General features: G+C 36.4%; 2 protein-coding genes across 4 annotated transcripts; both read left to right on the forward strand.

The window, feature by feature from the left end:
- The first annotated feature begins 449 nt into the window (after positions 1–449).
- Positions 450–8,576, forward strand: LOC114533624 (GTPase-activating protein and VPS9 domain-containing protein 1-like). Of its 3 annotated transcripts, XM_028555194.1 has the most exons (16): positions 450–1,582; positions 1,796–1,933; positions 2,367–2,672; positions 2,780–2,886; positions 4,019–4,251; positions 4,519–4,716; positions 4,877–5,104; positions 5,560–5,761; positions 5,900–6,031; positions 6,215–6,349; positions 6,622–6,745; positions 6,847–6,913; positions 7,192–7,306; positions 7,461–7,533; positions 7,607–7,672; positions 8,137–8,576. In XM_028555194.1, the coding sequence occupies exons 1-16, from the start codon at positions 455–457 to the stop codon at positions 8,419–8,421; spliced, it is 3,537 nt and encodes a 1,178-aa protein (XP_028410995.1). In that variant the 5' UTR covers positions 450–454; the 3' UTR covers positions 8,422–8,576. The 3 variants fall into 3 exon arrangements, with proteins under 3 accessions (XP_028410995.1, XP_028410993.1, XP_028410994.1); XM_028555192.1 differs by having other exon boundaries at positions 4,019–4,716; XM_028555193.1 differs by having other exon boundaries at positions 4,019–4,716; positions 5,641–5,761.
- Positions 8,577–9,830: 1,254 nt separating this feature from the next.
- LOC114533632 lies at positions 9,831–16,414 on the forward strand. Its single transcript, XM_028555202.1, has 20 exons — positions 9,831–10,086; positions 10,470–10,529; positions 10,799–10,869; positions 10,987–11,116; positions 11,762–11,830; positions 12,233–12,339; positions 12,686–12,770; positions 13,243–13,314; positions 13,398–13,493; positions 13,600–13,686; positions 13,905–13,996; positions 14,107–14,223; positions 14,299–14,359; positions 14,432–14,542; positions 14,845–14,909; positions 15,039–15,110; positions 15,292–15,394; positions 15,522–15,588; positions 15,718–16,198; positions 16,327–16,414. Exons 1-19 carry the CDS (start codon positions 9,943–9,945, stop codon positions 15,825–15,827), a joined length of 1,719 nt encoding a protein of 572 aa, XP_028411003.1. The 5' UTR covers positions 9,831–9,942; the 3' UTR covers positions 15,828–16,198; positions 16,327–16,414.
- The last annotated feature ends 4 nt before the right edge of the window (positions 16,415–16,418 follow it).

A 16,418-nucleotide genomic window follows, 5' to 3' on the forward strand; every position in this document is an offset into this window, starting at 1 on the left:
GTATTTTAGTTTTTACGGCTTTTTCCATTGAGAAGAGGAAATTACATTGTCGCACACTGAAAACAAATACCTCTTTTCCCGTAGGTATCCCCTACCCCCTACAAGAAGCAATAATTCCCCGCCGTAGGGAAAATCCCTTACGCGTGCAGGCTTGCCAAGGTCCTTATAACCAATAAGTGATTAAGCTTGAAGGTGGTACACCACGTAAGTATATAATACTGCAAAGCTTTCGGTCCGTTTAACCCGGGCCTTCATCAGTGCAATAAAGAACATCTGTGTGATGAAAGCCCGGGTTAACGGACCGAAATCTTTGCAGTGGTGTGCCTACAAGCTTAATATTACTTTTCGATTGTCACCATGCAAACGTACATACAACCACTTATGACGTAATACATGACGTCTTTAAGAAAATAAAACTAGTTCTCAGATTCTTTCTTGCGCCACCTAATGCAAAATGGCGGACCAAGAACAAGAAGTCGATATTCTTTCTTTAAGACAACGTCTTCGCGACGAATATGCCTTTGTCAACAAACAAAAACACGACCTACAGAAAGAGCACACAAATATTGTGTCCACAGGCGATTCTCTTCTGCGTGGGTTATGGATTGCTGGACAGCAATGGCGGAATTTCAATCGGTTAAAGGGTGGCCCAAAATTCGCGTCTGAATGCACGTATACGTCAAACTTACTCGATTCTATTACGTTTAAGGATGGCTACGCTACAGTTGGGTTCAAAGAAGTAAAATATGGCAACTTCTTGAGAGACTTGCGTGAAAATAGTGATTTATTAAAGTCAATTTTAATCTTTGCAGATCATATGAACTTAGATACTTCCGCGTTCCTAAGAACTATTATTACATCAATATATGGTTCTTGTTTATTTCCGCGTGACGAGAAATCACTATTGATCATTATCAGGGATATCATCCAATATCACTTGGTATATTCAGAAAAGCCACTCAACATCTACAACAACAATCAAAACTCGTTCATTAACATATTAAATGTTATTTTGCATACATCATTACCCTGTACGGCCTTCCTTGGCCTTGCGTGTAGAGAGGTTGTCTTTGATATTCTACTTGATAGCACATTGTATTGGACAGTAGAGGAACAAGAGCTATTGTCTGTCATGGATGTAACAGAGGTACGAAAAAGATTTGGTGAACCTGGTAGCGCTGGCACCACAGAAAGGATCAGAGATCACATGATGAGATGCTGGTTAGCCCTTGCAGACACGTTATATGACTTATTTAAAAAGATTAAAAACAGTCTAATTTGTATGCCAGACATATTGATATGGATTATATCATGCTTTTACAACTCTTCATTAGAGCGAGGTTTTAATGATGGAAAGGCTCGGCAAATGGTAATGAGATTCTTTTTTAACCAAGTAATTGTTCCATTGTTGGAAAGTCCACAGCCTTTTATAATTGATACTGAAATACGAGCACCCAGAGTTGCCATGTTTAATCTTAAGAAGGTGACTTTGATTATTCAAACACTGGTGTCTATTGAAGCTGGTGATGATATTTCCTTTTTAAGTCTTGAAGCAAGACAGTTTTATCAAAATTTGGACAAGGTGAGTCAAGGTGTAATTTATTAAGTAGTGTGTCTACATGAATAGCACTAAAATATAGTTAAAAACTTCCCTAAACAACTGTCATGGTTTAAGCAATTGCTTTTGAGAGTTTTTTCAATAAAATTCCTCTCTATGAAGGCTATTAATTATCTATGTAGATTTTATGCTTGGTATTTTTTTTATTTGCTGTCTGATTAGGATCTATTTTTTTAGGGGCCACTTCATGAGATTGTTAACATCTTGGTGGAACAACTGCCGAAGGACAGTGATGCATTACTGTCTGATAGAGATAGCATGCCTGGTATAGCTAGGACATCTGTCCTTATCACAAAGACCAATTTAGATTCTTTGGTAAGTTAATTTGTGACATAGTATAATACATTATGTTGTGCTACCAAGATATGGTATGGTATCGTATTGTATGGTATTGTATGGTATCGTATCGTATGGTATTGTATCGTTTGGTATAGTATGGTGTCATATGGTATCGTATGGTATTGTATGGTATCTTATGGTATTGTATGGTATCGTATGGTACTACAGTATGTGGTACTTGGTAGGGTAGTGTAATGCTACAGGTATAGTATTTTATGATCCTGAAAGTCAGAACCTCTACATGCTTAATCGACATGGTCCTTTATAAATAATTTATTACTGATAGAGATGATGTGGGATGCTATTGGTTAATTAATATATGATTGCAGCATAGTAAAATATGTGCTGGTATTTCTATCAACCAGAGTGAATCACTTCTTCTATCCTAAATGTGCAAATAAATTTTTAGGTCAGCCTTTTCTGCCAACTCAAACACTTCCACAGTCCTTCCAATGCAGGAAAAAATCAATTTCCAGCTAAACAACTGATTAACCACACCAGTTTGGAGAAACTTTTGAGCCATCTTGAAGGCATCCACTCAGTGACATCAAACCTAGCAAAGATGTCTTTTTCAACTGAAACCACTGATATTCGAAATAATCTGCATAAGGCTTTGCAGGCATTTAATAAACCCATAAATGAAGATGACATTGTCCTGATTATTTCATTGGGTGTTACAATCATTGAGTGTCCTGGAATGCTCTCAGAGGAAAAGGTAAGTCAATTAAAAGGACCCAAATTACAATAATTTAAAAAGAATGATTTCAAAACATGTGTATTTGTTGGAAAAACATTGAGAAGTTGATCCAGTTCAATATTTAGGTGCTTGGCATACCAACCCCAAAACCAAGACGTAAAAGTACCATGCAGGAGGAGATTAGCAACCCTATGGATGACATCAGCGAAAACTCATCAAACAGTGACTCAAAGTATGTATGAACTAACTGCAAGTGCAAGCAGGAGTTAATGTAATAACTGCAGTGTTTCCAAAGCAAAGTGACACTGTGATTCTAGGTACATTTTAGGTCTGAAAAACCTTTTCCTCTGTATTATTTTGAATATGATCTTGGAAGGGTATGGTTAAGAGTAAGACTGGGTAATCTTAGAAGATTAAGTAAGACTTGACCTCTATATCCGTTTCTGGTAACGTCTATTTAACTGAGATTTCTGGGTTTAAACTTAATACCGGTGATGAAGCAGTATTATAAAGTGTAGTTTATCATTTTTGTTTTGTTTTTGAAATTCTCAGGAGCACCAGGTTTGTGTAAGGCCTGTTTCAAACGTCGCATTTTGCATGTGTCGAATACAATTGTTTGAATTATCTGCATGCGAGATGCGACGTATGAAACAATTGAATTCGCTGTTTTTAATTGCGGTCGACCGTGATGCTAAATTCGACTGTTCCGGTCGCATTATGCGAGCTCGATGCGACGTGGTTTCATAGGTCGCATTTTGCATGTGTCGAATTTAATTCGCTTGAAGAAAAAGGCAAAGAACGTCATGCATGTTATGATTTTGAAAGGCCCAAGTAAGGAAATATGGAGGCCGTAGACAAAAGATATGAACCAGAAAAATCGTATTGTATTACGTGTGCATAAAGTTGAGAAAATTCATTTGCCTACCGCGTCTCTTTGTAATGGTTGCGCAGTACACGAATAAAACGAAGAATCCCAAGGCTGGCTGGCTTGCTAGAAGCGGCTGGGAAGCAATTGGATATTGCATAAAGTGCAATATATTTACGCAAGAGTATTAGGAAAATAATAGCAAGAAAAGGATTTCTAGAAATATTACATTTTTTATTTACTCCCAAGCGGACTGTCGCTGGTCATAAGGAATAGAGCCCGCCGAACCGCCGAACTATTTGAATTCAGCACATGCGAAATGCGACGTTTGAAATGACGGTCGGATTATTGTTTTAGGGTCGAATCTAATTAGAATTGTATTCGACACATGCAAAATGCGACGTTTGAAACAGGCCTAAGTTACTTTGGCTGTTGATCACTGTGACTGAGCGTGTACAAGTGTTTCCACTACAGCATTATCCTTTTTCTCCAATTTCAGTGATTCATCTGATGAAAAACCACCAGAACATGGAAAATCCGATGATGTTGATTCAGCTGAAGACTGCGTCAAGGAGGACATGGGTTTTGATGATTCATTTGTTGAGTTTTCATCCACCAACCCCTTCGCGGAAAATGTAGATGAAACAAACCCTAATAAACTCATAGAGACAATCCCTTCTGCCCATAATGTGGATCCGTTTGCAGGATTTGATTCAGAGTTTCCAGTTTTGAGTAAGGATGATCCTTTCACAAGTGTGGTTACCCGTTTACCAGAACAACCCGCACATATTTATCAACCACCAGCGTCTTTGATAAACCATTTAGAACAAGCACCTTCTAAGATACCAACTAACATAGGAACGCTCTCAACCTCATCTTCTAACCCCTCGTCCCAATCTCAAAACTCCTTATCACCAAACTCATCATCTCCATTCCCAAACTCGTCATCCCTATCGTCTGAGGCATTATCACCACAAAACAATCAAGCTCCTCTTATTGATCTCGGAGACTCTGAGTCTTGGTCCACAGATGCTGTCACGAGCAGTATGGCGACGGAGGTATTACAATTCAGCTCTGGAAGTCAAAGCAGCAATGAAAGTGGAAAGAGATTTAGCAGCTCTGCTAGTTCCAGTAGTGATAGCGGTGTGAAACTACCTTCTCTCAAAAAGGAACCAAACATAATGAACTCTAAAAAAGGTAAGCAAACTTGGTTGTACAGTAAAGGTGATGAAAACAAACGCTTCGGTTTATGATACAATTAATGATCATTGAATTACCAGTGTGAAACGTCACAATTTCAAAGCCGTATAAAAAGAACGTCCAAAAACAACAGTTTTTCGATGAATTAATTTCCCAGAAAAGAAAGGCGGTGAAGTTCATAGAAAGAAATCGTTGAGGGATATTCAACATGCGATTACAAGCAGAGTTACGTCACCGAAGAACGAGAGAAGCAAATTCAAAGGTTCGACTTTGGTGAGAAAAATAGGAGGAAGGAAAAAGAAAGCCACCTCTGAACGATTGCTTAATGAGCCCACAGATGTTGCAACCAGTATTATACACGCCGATACGACAAAAACGGCAAAAGGTACGATAGTTTTTCCACGTGGCATTCTTTTGGAGTCTGTCTGAACGATGTCTGGTATAACGGAACTTAATTGTACTTAAACATGCTTATCATTTCTAACAAAGCCGTCCACAGCTATGTAGTCAATCCGAGAACAGAGAAGAAACCCTGCGACGTTCTTTTTGTGATGGACCGCTCGATATAATTCAAGTTAATTATATTTAGATCTCTGGTGACTATCGTGGGATATGGGTGACTATCGTGGGATAGCGCTCTACAAAAATCTGATATATATGTTATACATGGATTTAATTATCACCTCTTTAAAAGGATTATTGGAAATACAAGACGAGCTATTTAAATTATTCGTCTTTGTTTCAAAACATTTCTTATAATTTTATGGGTAAACAGTTATTAGTTAGTTTGTTATAATGTTTAATCGCCTTGTATTTAACCGTTTAAAGTTTCTTTGATAGAAATATGTGATGAGATTATGCAGAGATATGCCACGCCCAGGAACGATCGACCCCATAAAGTTCATTCCAATGTTACTGTAGAAACTACTCAAGTGTCACGTGACGAGGAAGAGATTATGGAAGATGCAAAAAATAAACTGCGACTAATTTTAAGTAATGGTTCTGCTCCAGTGTTCCCAGTCAGTGCCTCCCACAGAATGAGGTTTGTTTTCTTTCAAGTAGTTACTGACGCCAAACTTATTGTGCACGTTATCTACCCTGAACACTGTTGTTGCATGGAGGCGCACACTTCCCTTCTTCCTGATAGTCATGGCACTAGTTCTGTATAATTATTTCATAGTGTGAATAAAGAAGATGCATTGATGACTTATCTGAAGCAAGATCTAGCTGATGCCATTGCTTGTCAGGATTGTACGATGATAGCAAGAATTTCAGAAACTTTAAGTACTTTTGAAAAACTGCCAACTACAAGGTATGACTTTGCCATTTCACTTTTGTATTCACCCCAAAACACTTTCGATTACGATAAAAGTTCAAACTATTCCAATATATTGCAAAAATTTTCACTTGGACTTTAGGGAACGGCTCTGTTCAATCATAGTCGATCCTTCGATAAACATTCCTAGCTAAAGTTTTTTCAAACAAATCCTTTAAGATATCCTGAAGTGTTAAAGAAACTGCAGCAAGATTATTTATCCAGAAAAGCCTATCTGTCGTATCTTGTTCGTGCTCACCAAGGCTTGGTTGGTACTCGACAGTTTTTCCAGAAAGCTTTGGAGCGAGTTGACAGGTGATTCAGAATATTTCGATCCTTATCCATATTTTTAGTGAAAATATTCATGACCACAAATCACACCGTGTGATTGAAAAAGCAATTTCTTTTTCAAATCTGGCCGGATTCCATAGGTTTTTGACAATAAAATACACCTATACCACTACGCCCATGCAGGGTTGAGGATTCGCCTCTTAAAAAAGCCCTAATATAGATTTTCTTACATGTAGCTAGGCCTCTAGGAAATCATTTAAATGCTATTTAGTACAAAGCAAAATTTATATTTGTAGGGAACGAGAAATATGTCGACGATATTTGATGATGCAATGTGTTAGTATGTTTATGCAAGGGAGAAAAGACAAGTTGGATGTCTTTGTCAGAAAATTCGAGAGGCTGTCGCTGACAGATGAAAAAGTATAACAATGCTGTATTTTATATATCATAGCAATAACTTAGCATACTTTTATGAAGTATTGTTATCTCATATAATGTACTTTCACTATTTTCGCTGTCAGAGTGAAGAAATGAAAGTCTTTATACAAATGATTAAGCAAGAGTTTCAACAAGACCCTTTGTGGTTTGGTAAGTCGACAAACTGCTGAATGCTTTACCAGTTTTAAACTATTCTTCCTAAAGGTCCAGTAAAGGTCGTCTCTTATATTGATCCATACTACATGAGGAAACCTAAACGAAACTAGCTCTTTTTACACCGGATATTACCCGGTCTGTTTAGTTTTATTAGTTGTAAACTATTCTTCCTAGGATAATTTCTTATTTTATCCAATGATCCGGGAGTCCTCTTCCAATCTCATCGTTTGGTACCTTATCGTAATCGTATCCGTAAAAAATGCACGTTTCAGGTTCAAACGATGAGCAGAGAGTTGAAGCTTTTGATGCAATCGAGAGATACTCGATAAGTCGTGTTTATTGGGCTGCGATATATGCTTATGGAGAGACTGATAAATGTCGTGATGAGTAAGTCAACCTTCGTTGTACATACTGTATGTTTAATAATGAAACTAACCGTACAGGCACGATTTATATGCTGCATTTATTTTAGTTGCTTTAAAAATCTCTTTTTTTTTCTTGTAATATCTTTCTTGGTATCCATTGTTTATTTTTTTATTAGCGTTTTTCACCAGACTGTAAATTCCATGTGTAAAACCATCGGTAAAGACTTTGCGCTGTTAGAAATAAAAGAGGTATAATCAATCTGATTATTTTAATCTCGCAGTCTGTGAGTTTGATTTAATTATATATCCTTGTGCTTTACAGGAATTTCAAAACGAGGCTCCATGGTTACCAGCGCAAAATGAGCTTCGCCCTCTTTCAGCTTATAAAGTATGTAAAAACTGTTTTCAATTTCTCTATTGTGGCGGAAGAAACTTAAACTTTTTCGTGTTTTTATTGCATAGCTATTACATAAGGATTGTGTGTGTGTGACTATGGTGAATTGAACTTGTGATTGTTAAGATAAGCTAAGAATTTGACCACGGTGGGAATCGAAACCTTTGGTTACTAATCCAATCCTCTTCCAACTGAGCTACTAGATCTAGACGCTTCGTTTTTGTTAAGAGATGTTTGAAAAATATATCTGGAATTGGAGTTTAGGATATCCAAAGGTTTCGTGGAATGATTGCTATTAAAATTATAATTGCCGATTAATCGTTCTAAAATAAGTGTTCTGTAATAATCACTAGCCATATTCTTTAAACATTTATTTTCTACTGTCGATCACTTCCCCCCTCTCCAACGGTAAAAAGACTGTTTGGACTTCATAGTAAATGATCTATTATTTATTACAGACCCCAAAAGACAAGCTAAAATGCATTCAACGTTGTTGTACCACGATTATGAGCCTGTTAGGTATGTCCAGCGGTGATGCTGTAGGTGCTGATGCATTCACCCCAGTCCTAATATACGTCGTGATGCACGCGAACCCCAGAGGCCTGTTGACCACTGTAGATTTCATAAATAACTATTTATACGAGACGCTGACTGGAGAACAATATTATTGCTGGATGCAGTTTTGTTCCGCTATTCAGTTTATCAAGATACTGTTAGAGGAAAACAATTCCAGAAAATTATAGCATTAAGGAGAAATCAAATCAGAATTGGCAAGCAATAAGGCGTATGTTAATTTAGCTTCAGTTTGCAAAGGTAATAATAGATGATCCAGGAATTTGATCCGAGTGATCTGAAATGGCGGGAAAGGACTGAGACTAGTTGTCAGAACTTTATTCGATTTCAGATTTATATCGAAACTATAGTTCTTATAACTAATCATAATCACAAAATTTCGATTAGTCTCATAAAGAATGACAAAAAAATAATCGATAAGATACAGCAGAATGGATTTCTATTTTGGCATTGCGAATTAAGCATAGCCCGCCACAGGTGCTCTTGATAAATCAGGTTGAAAGAGTTTAAGATTTGAAATTACGATTAGCCTTGAAAAAATATGGTTTTATCACATGACAGTGGTAATATACCTCTCATCTGTCTTTTTCTACCGAAAAGTGTACTTTTTATCGTCTCACGTCTTAACAGCAAAGATTGACAAAAAATGACCTTTTTCATCATGTTAAATAACGACGCATTTCAGCTACAAACATAGTCTTATTTTTTCGGAAAAATGTAGAAGTATCGTACTTATTTAGAAAATAATTCATGCAATGAAAAAGGGTATGGTTTTAGTGCAGTCGAAGAGAAATACACAAGACGAAAGATGAACTTGCCCTAAATTTTAGTCTCCAAATTCGGAATTTTCCAAGTTTTAGAATTGCCGGAACTGTCAACTGGTTCTAATTAGACTTGATAAAAAAATGGTTGTTGTCAAAATCTGTATGTCGTATTTTTAAGTCAATAAATAAATATTGTCAACCTAATCTCACACCAATTCTTGTTGGGAGGAGGCGTTATGAGGTGGTAAAATGCGCTTACCTAGAATAGAATACCGGAATAACGGAATACCTTACAGCAAAACATTAAATGAACCTACAGCACTAAAATGACTAATACGGAATGCAACGGTGGGCCACAAGGGGAAATAAATAAATCGGAGAAGCTGATTCATGATGGCTTGTGGGGTTTGAACAAATATGTAAGTTGATAATTAGCCTTCTACAGGTATTCTATAACTAACCTTCTGCAGGTGAGGGTAAATCAATTGGGATTTTTGGCACTTCACTCGATGCACGTAAATTCTAGGGTTTAAAGGTCCTTTACGAGAGGTATAGCAACTGTTCTTTAGTATTTTTGTAAAATGTTGCCGCAAAGCAGTGTCACAGAAATCAAAGCCTTTCTTTCATAGTGTAAACCGGGCGTTGGCCGCTCTGAGAATTGCTCAAAGGTTACAATAAATATTACGGAAATACGGAACAATACAGTAACCAATCATCACTTAGTTCTCAGATTACGCAAACCTGATTGGCTCGCATCCCAGAAAACAATGGCTCGTGTCACAAAATTTAAATCATATGTACATTTTCATCTCAAGTGTTGAATTTCACTTTTCCAGTAACCCGCTCATTTGAGTCATTTCACAACGGTTTTAAGCGATTTTCCTAGAGTTTGCAGAAGAATAAAAAGTATAGCAACATCACCAAACAATGGACGGAAGATTAGACAAAATTTTGAAACGATTTTGGGAATGGAGGCTCGATGAAGCTCCCGAATTTGGAACAATGGTTGGTGATCATAAACGTGATGGGGAACTCGATGATTTGAGCTTAGCGGCTTATGCCAAGAGATTAGTAAGTGCTTTGACGATTTCCAACGTTCCGAGTTTGCAACGATCTTAAAACTTCTTGATCTCAGTTTTTTGTCTTAAAAGGTTTATTAGGAAATTATATTTATGGTAAGGATGGTTCTGCAGAAGAAATGAATGATAAGGTTTTGTAAAAAAGCAGCTACAACAGTAATTATATTTGTACCCATCATCCTCAAAGATGACCCTTTAAAGGACTAGTCGATCTCCGCGCATATTGCGTTTATTTCACGTGATATACTCCAAGTTGTTTAAATCTAATGTCAACTTGCTCCCTTTGTTTGTTGTAAAATCAATGCACTAGTTCTACCAATTAATGTATGCAATCAGCTATTGTAATTTGTAACTATCACTGGTTTTAATTCATAGCAAGGTGCCAAAAACTTTATTGCTGAACTGGAAAAACTTGATGTTGAGAAACTAAGCAAGGTATAATTATGCTTTTTACACTGTAATGGGCATTAATTAAAACATTTGTTACATTTGCCATGGAATGATAGTGATAAAAAATTATTGCCTGTTTGAATGGGTGCTTGCATTCAAAATATTGTTTAAACTCATATAGCTCTCATATAAACTCATAAATATAGCTATGAATCACATTTTATTTAACTCTTGCAGTCAATTGGGCAATGTATTTATTGTCACCTTTAAACTGCAACAATCTTTATTGTCACAATTTGGTTCTTATCATATAGGATAACAAGCTCAATTATGAACTGTTGCATCTTGAGTTGACAACATACATTGATGGTATGAAGTTTAAATGGTATGAGCACAGAATTAGAAATATTAGAAACGTATCATCATGGTTTGAATTCTCCAAAACAAGCCCAACGAAAATGGCAGCTATCAATAGTTTTTAATATTTTATAAAATTATTTAGTTACCTCTTTCCAATCAGCGGACTGGAGGGACCACAGGTGGACTTTCGTAAAACTGTGTCCTGGATGAAGAACGAAACTGATGATGATTGTGAAAAGATTCTCCATCGTTATCACAAGTTCTCCAAACAAGTAAGTTTTATTATATTCTTGTATGTTTGCATGCTGATATGTATCAAATAAGTAAATTAGCTAGCTTATAGGTACACCACATACTATTAATACTTACATTGTGTACCTACAAGCTAATTTACTTAAGTAAGTTTTAATTTCTTTCATTTAATTTTTGCAATGTTGTGATGATTCAAGTGTTGTGCCACAAGTCTAGTGGCGATCTAATAATGTTCAAGGCACACAGCAATTACTACTTAAACGCTGACATTAATGCCAAGCATCTACCCCATCAATACCGGTTTATATTGAAGAAATAGAACAATTTATGTAATTATATAGCCACATATAGACCTGTGAACTTTAATTTTTATTTTTGTCATATTGTTATTGTGATTCTAGGTGTAGGCGTTTTTGTAACTGTAAACCATAGGTATTTTTCGCCAATCATTGTAATTTTTAACTACCTGTTGAGGGCTGCAAAGCTGAAAGCTTGCATTAATAAGTATTCACAACCAGAGAACGTCAAAAAAAACTTCATTATGTTCAATCCTAGTTGCACTTCCTGCATCTTTAGAATTACTAATGGCGCAAGCTTACTAAAAAGTAAGAGTTACCAATTACCATGCATTGAATTATGTTTATAATTATTCTGTATTATTCTAGGCTGAGCAAATTATTGAACTTTTAAAAAAGGGTGCAGAGACTGGTTATGTGAATGCCAAAATTTCAATGGTAATTCTGATGTGAAAATGAATTTGTTTCTAAAAACTAATTGATTATTAACACTTTATGTTTGCAACATTGAAGCCATTAATGGTGTATGTATGATTGCATGTGCTGTGCAAGTAAATTTAGCCTATTAGAACAATTGCAATTAAATATTTTACAATTAAACAAAAACTTTTTCTCATTTGTGTTTTACCCTGAGGTCAATTGTTTTCAAACCATATGCGTATGTCGAAAGATGGGCTTAGTACTCTTTTGTGATGTACCTACTCTGTACAATCTATTGCACATATACTTCTAATGCAAGTACCCTGCATGTGCTAGGATCAGTGGCTAGGATTAATACAATATATTCTACTTTTGCACGAGGTAAAATAAAGGAATTATTGCTCAGTGGTTTTTTTCTAGGAAAAAGTACCAGATCAGTTTAAAACAATCATTGAAACACCAGCCAAACAATCTGCATTCTATGAGCCTTTCAAAGACATTTCAGACTGTATAACTGAGAAGAAAAGGTAGTTTCAAAAAAGACTTTCAATACTGATCTACACCGAAATACATCTCCGAACCCATGGTCATGGAAATTTTATGATCATCCTTACGTTCTAGGACCGCCTTCATTAGGACGGTCTGCAAGAAATCGTTTGACTTGAAAACCTTGCTGTCAAATAGAGGACCCGGCTGCAATCGAGTGAGGGCGGCCAGGTTCCTAGACCAAAATCGTATTACTCACAATTATTCCCCACGTTATTCTCGAAATATTTGCAAAACCAGAGCATCAACCTGTATATAATTAATGAATGTTTAGTAACTGAGTGTATAAGTCTTGTAAATTTTGCTTTTTTCATCTTCCACACGTAGGAATTCTTTGCAGGAAAGAGCTCTGGCTGCAATTAATGAAGAACTCTATCCGGCTTACACGAAAATTAAGGAACACCTTGAAAAGGTAAAACACGAAACTGTTTATGTGTTTATACAATACCAATAGCGTCACTGAATGTACTAGCTGTACTGTGGGAGGGAAAATAAAAAAGAGTTAAGTTATAAAACACCGTTGTAACGAAGCGAGTTTATTTAGACTAGAATATCCTGGAAGGTTTGCAGGTTCTTCAGAAAACAATTGTTTCGTAATTACTATAGTTTAACTATAGGTCCACCACGAATATTTTTTGCTGGAAGTCTTTCTGTTCGTTAACTCGAACCTACATCAGAACTCAAAGATGTACATGGGCATACATAGCCTGCATAAAAAATCTCATGTAGGGAGGTCTAAATCTTTGATTTAGGCTGACTTGCTTTCCACGGGAATTCATGCTGTTTGCTTCTGTAGAATTTCGTGACGATAACTGAAGTGAAGCTACGAATATTTCACATTGAACCACGAGTAGCAAAAAAAATTGTATTCTTTTGTAATTTAGGAATACATACCAGCTTGCCGTGACGATATTGCTTGCATATCTTTGCCTTCAGGAATACCGTTTTATGAAGCGGTATGTATTATCTCGTCAAGGCCTTGATTAATATAAATTATTTATGAGGATGGAGGTGATAATGCCTGCTCTCATTTATAAAGGCATTGAAATTTCATCTCAGTACTGACATGTCAGCTGACGACGTCCATCAAACAGGTTTGGATGAAGTTGAAAGAATCAAAGGAAGAATGCACGTGGTAAAAAATATTCATCAATATAGTGGTCTATATACCTACCATATTATGACCAGTTTCAGCGTACCAGTATACGCTTGTGTACTAGTGAGTTTCCTTACCTGCTTAGGTGATGGAGCAGGTTGGTTTTGAAGGAACACTGGAAGAATTTTTGGAGCATTTGAAAAATGATTCTCAGTTCTATATGGATAACAAAGTAAGTATTTGATGGTTACTATGAAATTATATGGTAAATAGTCTAACGAGGTGAAAAGTGTGTAAATAAATATCGGTCTGGGGGCACCTCTGCTAATCAAAGAAAATAAAAAGTAACACTCGATTTTATTCGAAAACGTTTTCTAGCTTAGGGTTTACGAAACCGTTGAAACAAAATGACTCTAAAGTCATTGCAATTGAGTGTTTTTAATCTTTTAGGATGAGTTTATGGCGCTTTACAACAACACTTGTGCAGAAATAGACAAGCTTATGCCGACGTACTTCAAAACTTTGCCAAAAATGAAATATGAGTAAGCTGACTAATTGTGGAGTACTAATTACTAGTTTATAAGAGCTATTCTTCATCAGTATGTTTGTAGACTGGTTGGGTCAATTGGTTTGTTTCATTTATGTTTTTCAGGATTAAAGAGATGCCCCCTGAAGTCGCAATAACTGCACCTGGAGCCTTTTATAATGCTGGATCTTTAGAAGGACGACCTGGAATATTTTACATCAATACCTATCAGTTTGAAAAGAAGTAGGTTGTGGTATCTGCGGGTTCATTTTCCTGTGAAAAGTGTTTATTTCCAACACATGTAAATTTGTCTTCAAGGCCAACCTACAACTGTCCTTCCTTGTGTCTTCATGAGGCTGTTCCAGGACATCATCACCAGGTTCGTGAGATCATCTCCTGTACTGTGCCACAGTCTTTAAAAACCTTTATCATGTATTTTTTTATCTATCAGGGCAGCCTTGGCATAGAGCAGACAGATCTCCCAGCTTTCAGAAGATATGTTGAAGATCGACATTATTATGAAGTTCCTTCAAGATTTGCTTTATATGGAGCCTATATGGAGGTTAGTCGTGGTCTAAACATGTTGTGATTGTATTGTTTAGTGTGATATCCCACGACATTCGCCTACGTGACTCTGGAAATGCAAGACGAATCCTTTCTTTATCTCATGCATTTCATTGCAAGTTCTACACTGAATAGTTTTCTCTGTTAAAAATTCCTCTGTTCTTCCGAAGGACGTTCAGTATAGTGATCATTGCTACTACCATATAATCATACTGGAATTCTCACATGTCAATTTCCAATCTTGTCTTTAATTGAAAAATTATAGATGGTTAAATTTACCACTTTTACTTGGCCTTTTAGGGCTGGGGCCTGTACTCAGAATATCTTGGGGAAGAGATGAAAGTTTATAAAACCCCCTACGATTTGTGAGTTTATTCTATGTCTATAGTTTATTAAATATATGCCTATAAATTTATATATGTCTATATAAGTTTATATTTTGTTAAAACATTAGCTCATTGCACAACTATTTAATACTATTTCAATTTGTGTAGGTTTGGAAGGCTCTCAGCGGAAATGTTCCGTGCTTGTCGTTGCGTTGTGGATACTGGGATGCACATGAAAGGGTTGGTGATGGTTTTCGGTTCTAAAATTCCCTTTCAATGTAATTGCATATAGTGTAACAGCGCCTTGATATGCGGAAATGCAAGAGATAAATTGAGATAAATGCTATATACAGAAATGAACTCGTCCACTTGAGTACGAACAGAATGAGCTGTGATATAACCTGATATTTTTAATCTTTAGTTGGACTCGCCAAGAGGCAGTTGATTACATGGCTAAGAACGCGGGATTGCCTGATCACGAGATTCAAGCGGAGATTGACCGTTACATTACTTGGCCTGGTCAGGTTAGCTTTTAGCTATCGTGATGGCATCAGTTTTACCAAATACGAAAATCCACCGAACGTTCAACGCTGCCTTTGCTGTTGCTTTCTAATTATTTCATTGTAATAAACCAAACCAAACGTTTTCTAGGCATGCAGTTACAAGATTGGTGAAATGAAGATCGTAAAACTCCGGGAAAACGCTGAAAGTAAACTTGGTAATAGAAAACTCTCGCAACTTTTTGAAAAAATGCTGTTTCAAATGCCATCAAAGTTTAACATGCACGCAGACTGACTTTTACTATAAGGTTCTAAGCCATTTGTTTTTGTAAAAAAAATATTTTCAGGTGACAAGTTTGATTTAAGGGAGTTCCACGATGCTGTCTTGCTGGAGAGTGCAATACCCATGTCAATTTTGGAGGAACTTATCGAGGAGTATATAAACAGCCACAAGTAGAGAAAACATTATTAAACCATCGTTTCTTATTCTGATACATATAATCATTATAATGAACCTTAGTCGATCTTAGAGCATGAGATACTAAATATGATTTAGATCATTCAGACTTGTTAGACAAGTGGACAATAAAGGATTATAGTTGGGTTGACGTGAGCACTGTCCTATATGCGAGTAAAATGTACAAGTTGCTCCAGATAAGTAAAAACAACTTGATAACAACCATTTTCATATGGTGCAGCACAATATCATTCAGTTTGTTATTGTTGATTTGCTGCCCTATAAATTGCAATTCGACAGACTATAAAACGCCCATCATGCAGAAGTGATTTGATCCAACAAAATTGAAACATGTGAACAGACGTTGGCAGGTAAATAAACGCAATTAGAATATTTTTTGGAAGATTTAACAAACAATGTCTACAGTTACATACACACCGTGAATAAATAGTTCAGTAGTTCGCAATTACTTATAACGTTAAAAATTTTTTCACTCTAGGATAAAAATGTCAATGATTTGCCATAACGGGCTTTACAGTCAAGCTGTGATCCAGACGAGAGCGCGGGTCTCCAACATTCATCACCCTCCAA

This window comes from Dendronephthya gigantea, unplaced genomic scaffold (assembly GCF_004324835.1).
Source record: "Dendronephthya gigantea isolate DGI-Jeju-01 unplaced genomic scaffold, DenGig_1.0 000093F, whole genome shotgun sequence".
NCBI lineage: Eukaryota > Metazoa > Cnidaria > Anthozoa > Malacalcyonacea > Nephtheidae > Dendronephthya > Dendronephthya gigantea.

Bases quoted from the DNA above. Each gene is read 5' to 3' on its own strand.
- LOC114533624 (XM_028555192.1), top strand. From the start codon at position 455: ATGGCGGACCAAGAACAAGAAGTCGATATTCTTTCTTTAAGACAACGT. The intron at 1,934-2,366 runs GTAAGTTAATTT...ATAAATTTTTAG, and splicing joins AGACCAATTTAGATTCTTTG to GTCAGCCTTTTCTGCCAACT. The intron at 7,307-7,460 runs GTAAGTCAACCT...TTTTTTTATTAG, and splicing joins ACTGATAAATGTCGTGATGA to CGTTTTTCACCAGACTGTAA.
- LOC114533632 (XM_028555202.1), top strand. From the start codon at position 9,943: ATGGACGGAAGATTAGACAAAATTTTGAAACGATTTTGGGAATGGAGG. The intron at 12,771-13,242 runs GTAAAACACGAA...TTTGTAATTTAG, and splicing joins TTAAGGAACACCTTGAAAAG to GAATACATACCAGCTTGCCG. The intron at 15,395-15,521 runs GTTAGCTTTTAG...AACGTTTTCTAG, and splicing joins ACATTACTTGGCCTGGTCAG to GCATGCAGTTACAAGATTGG.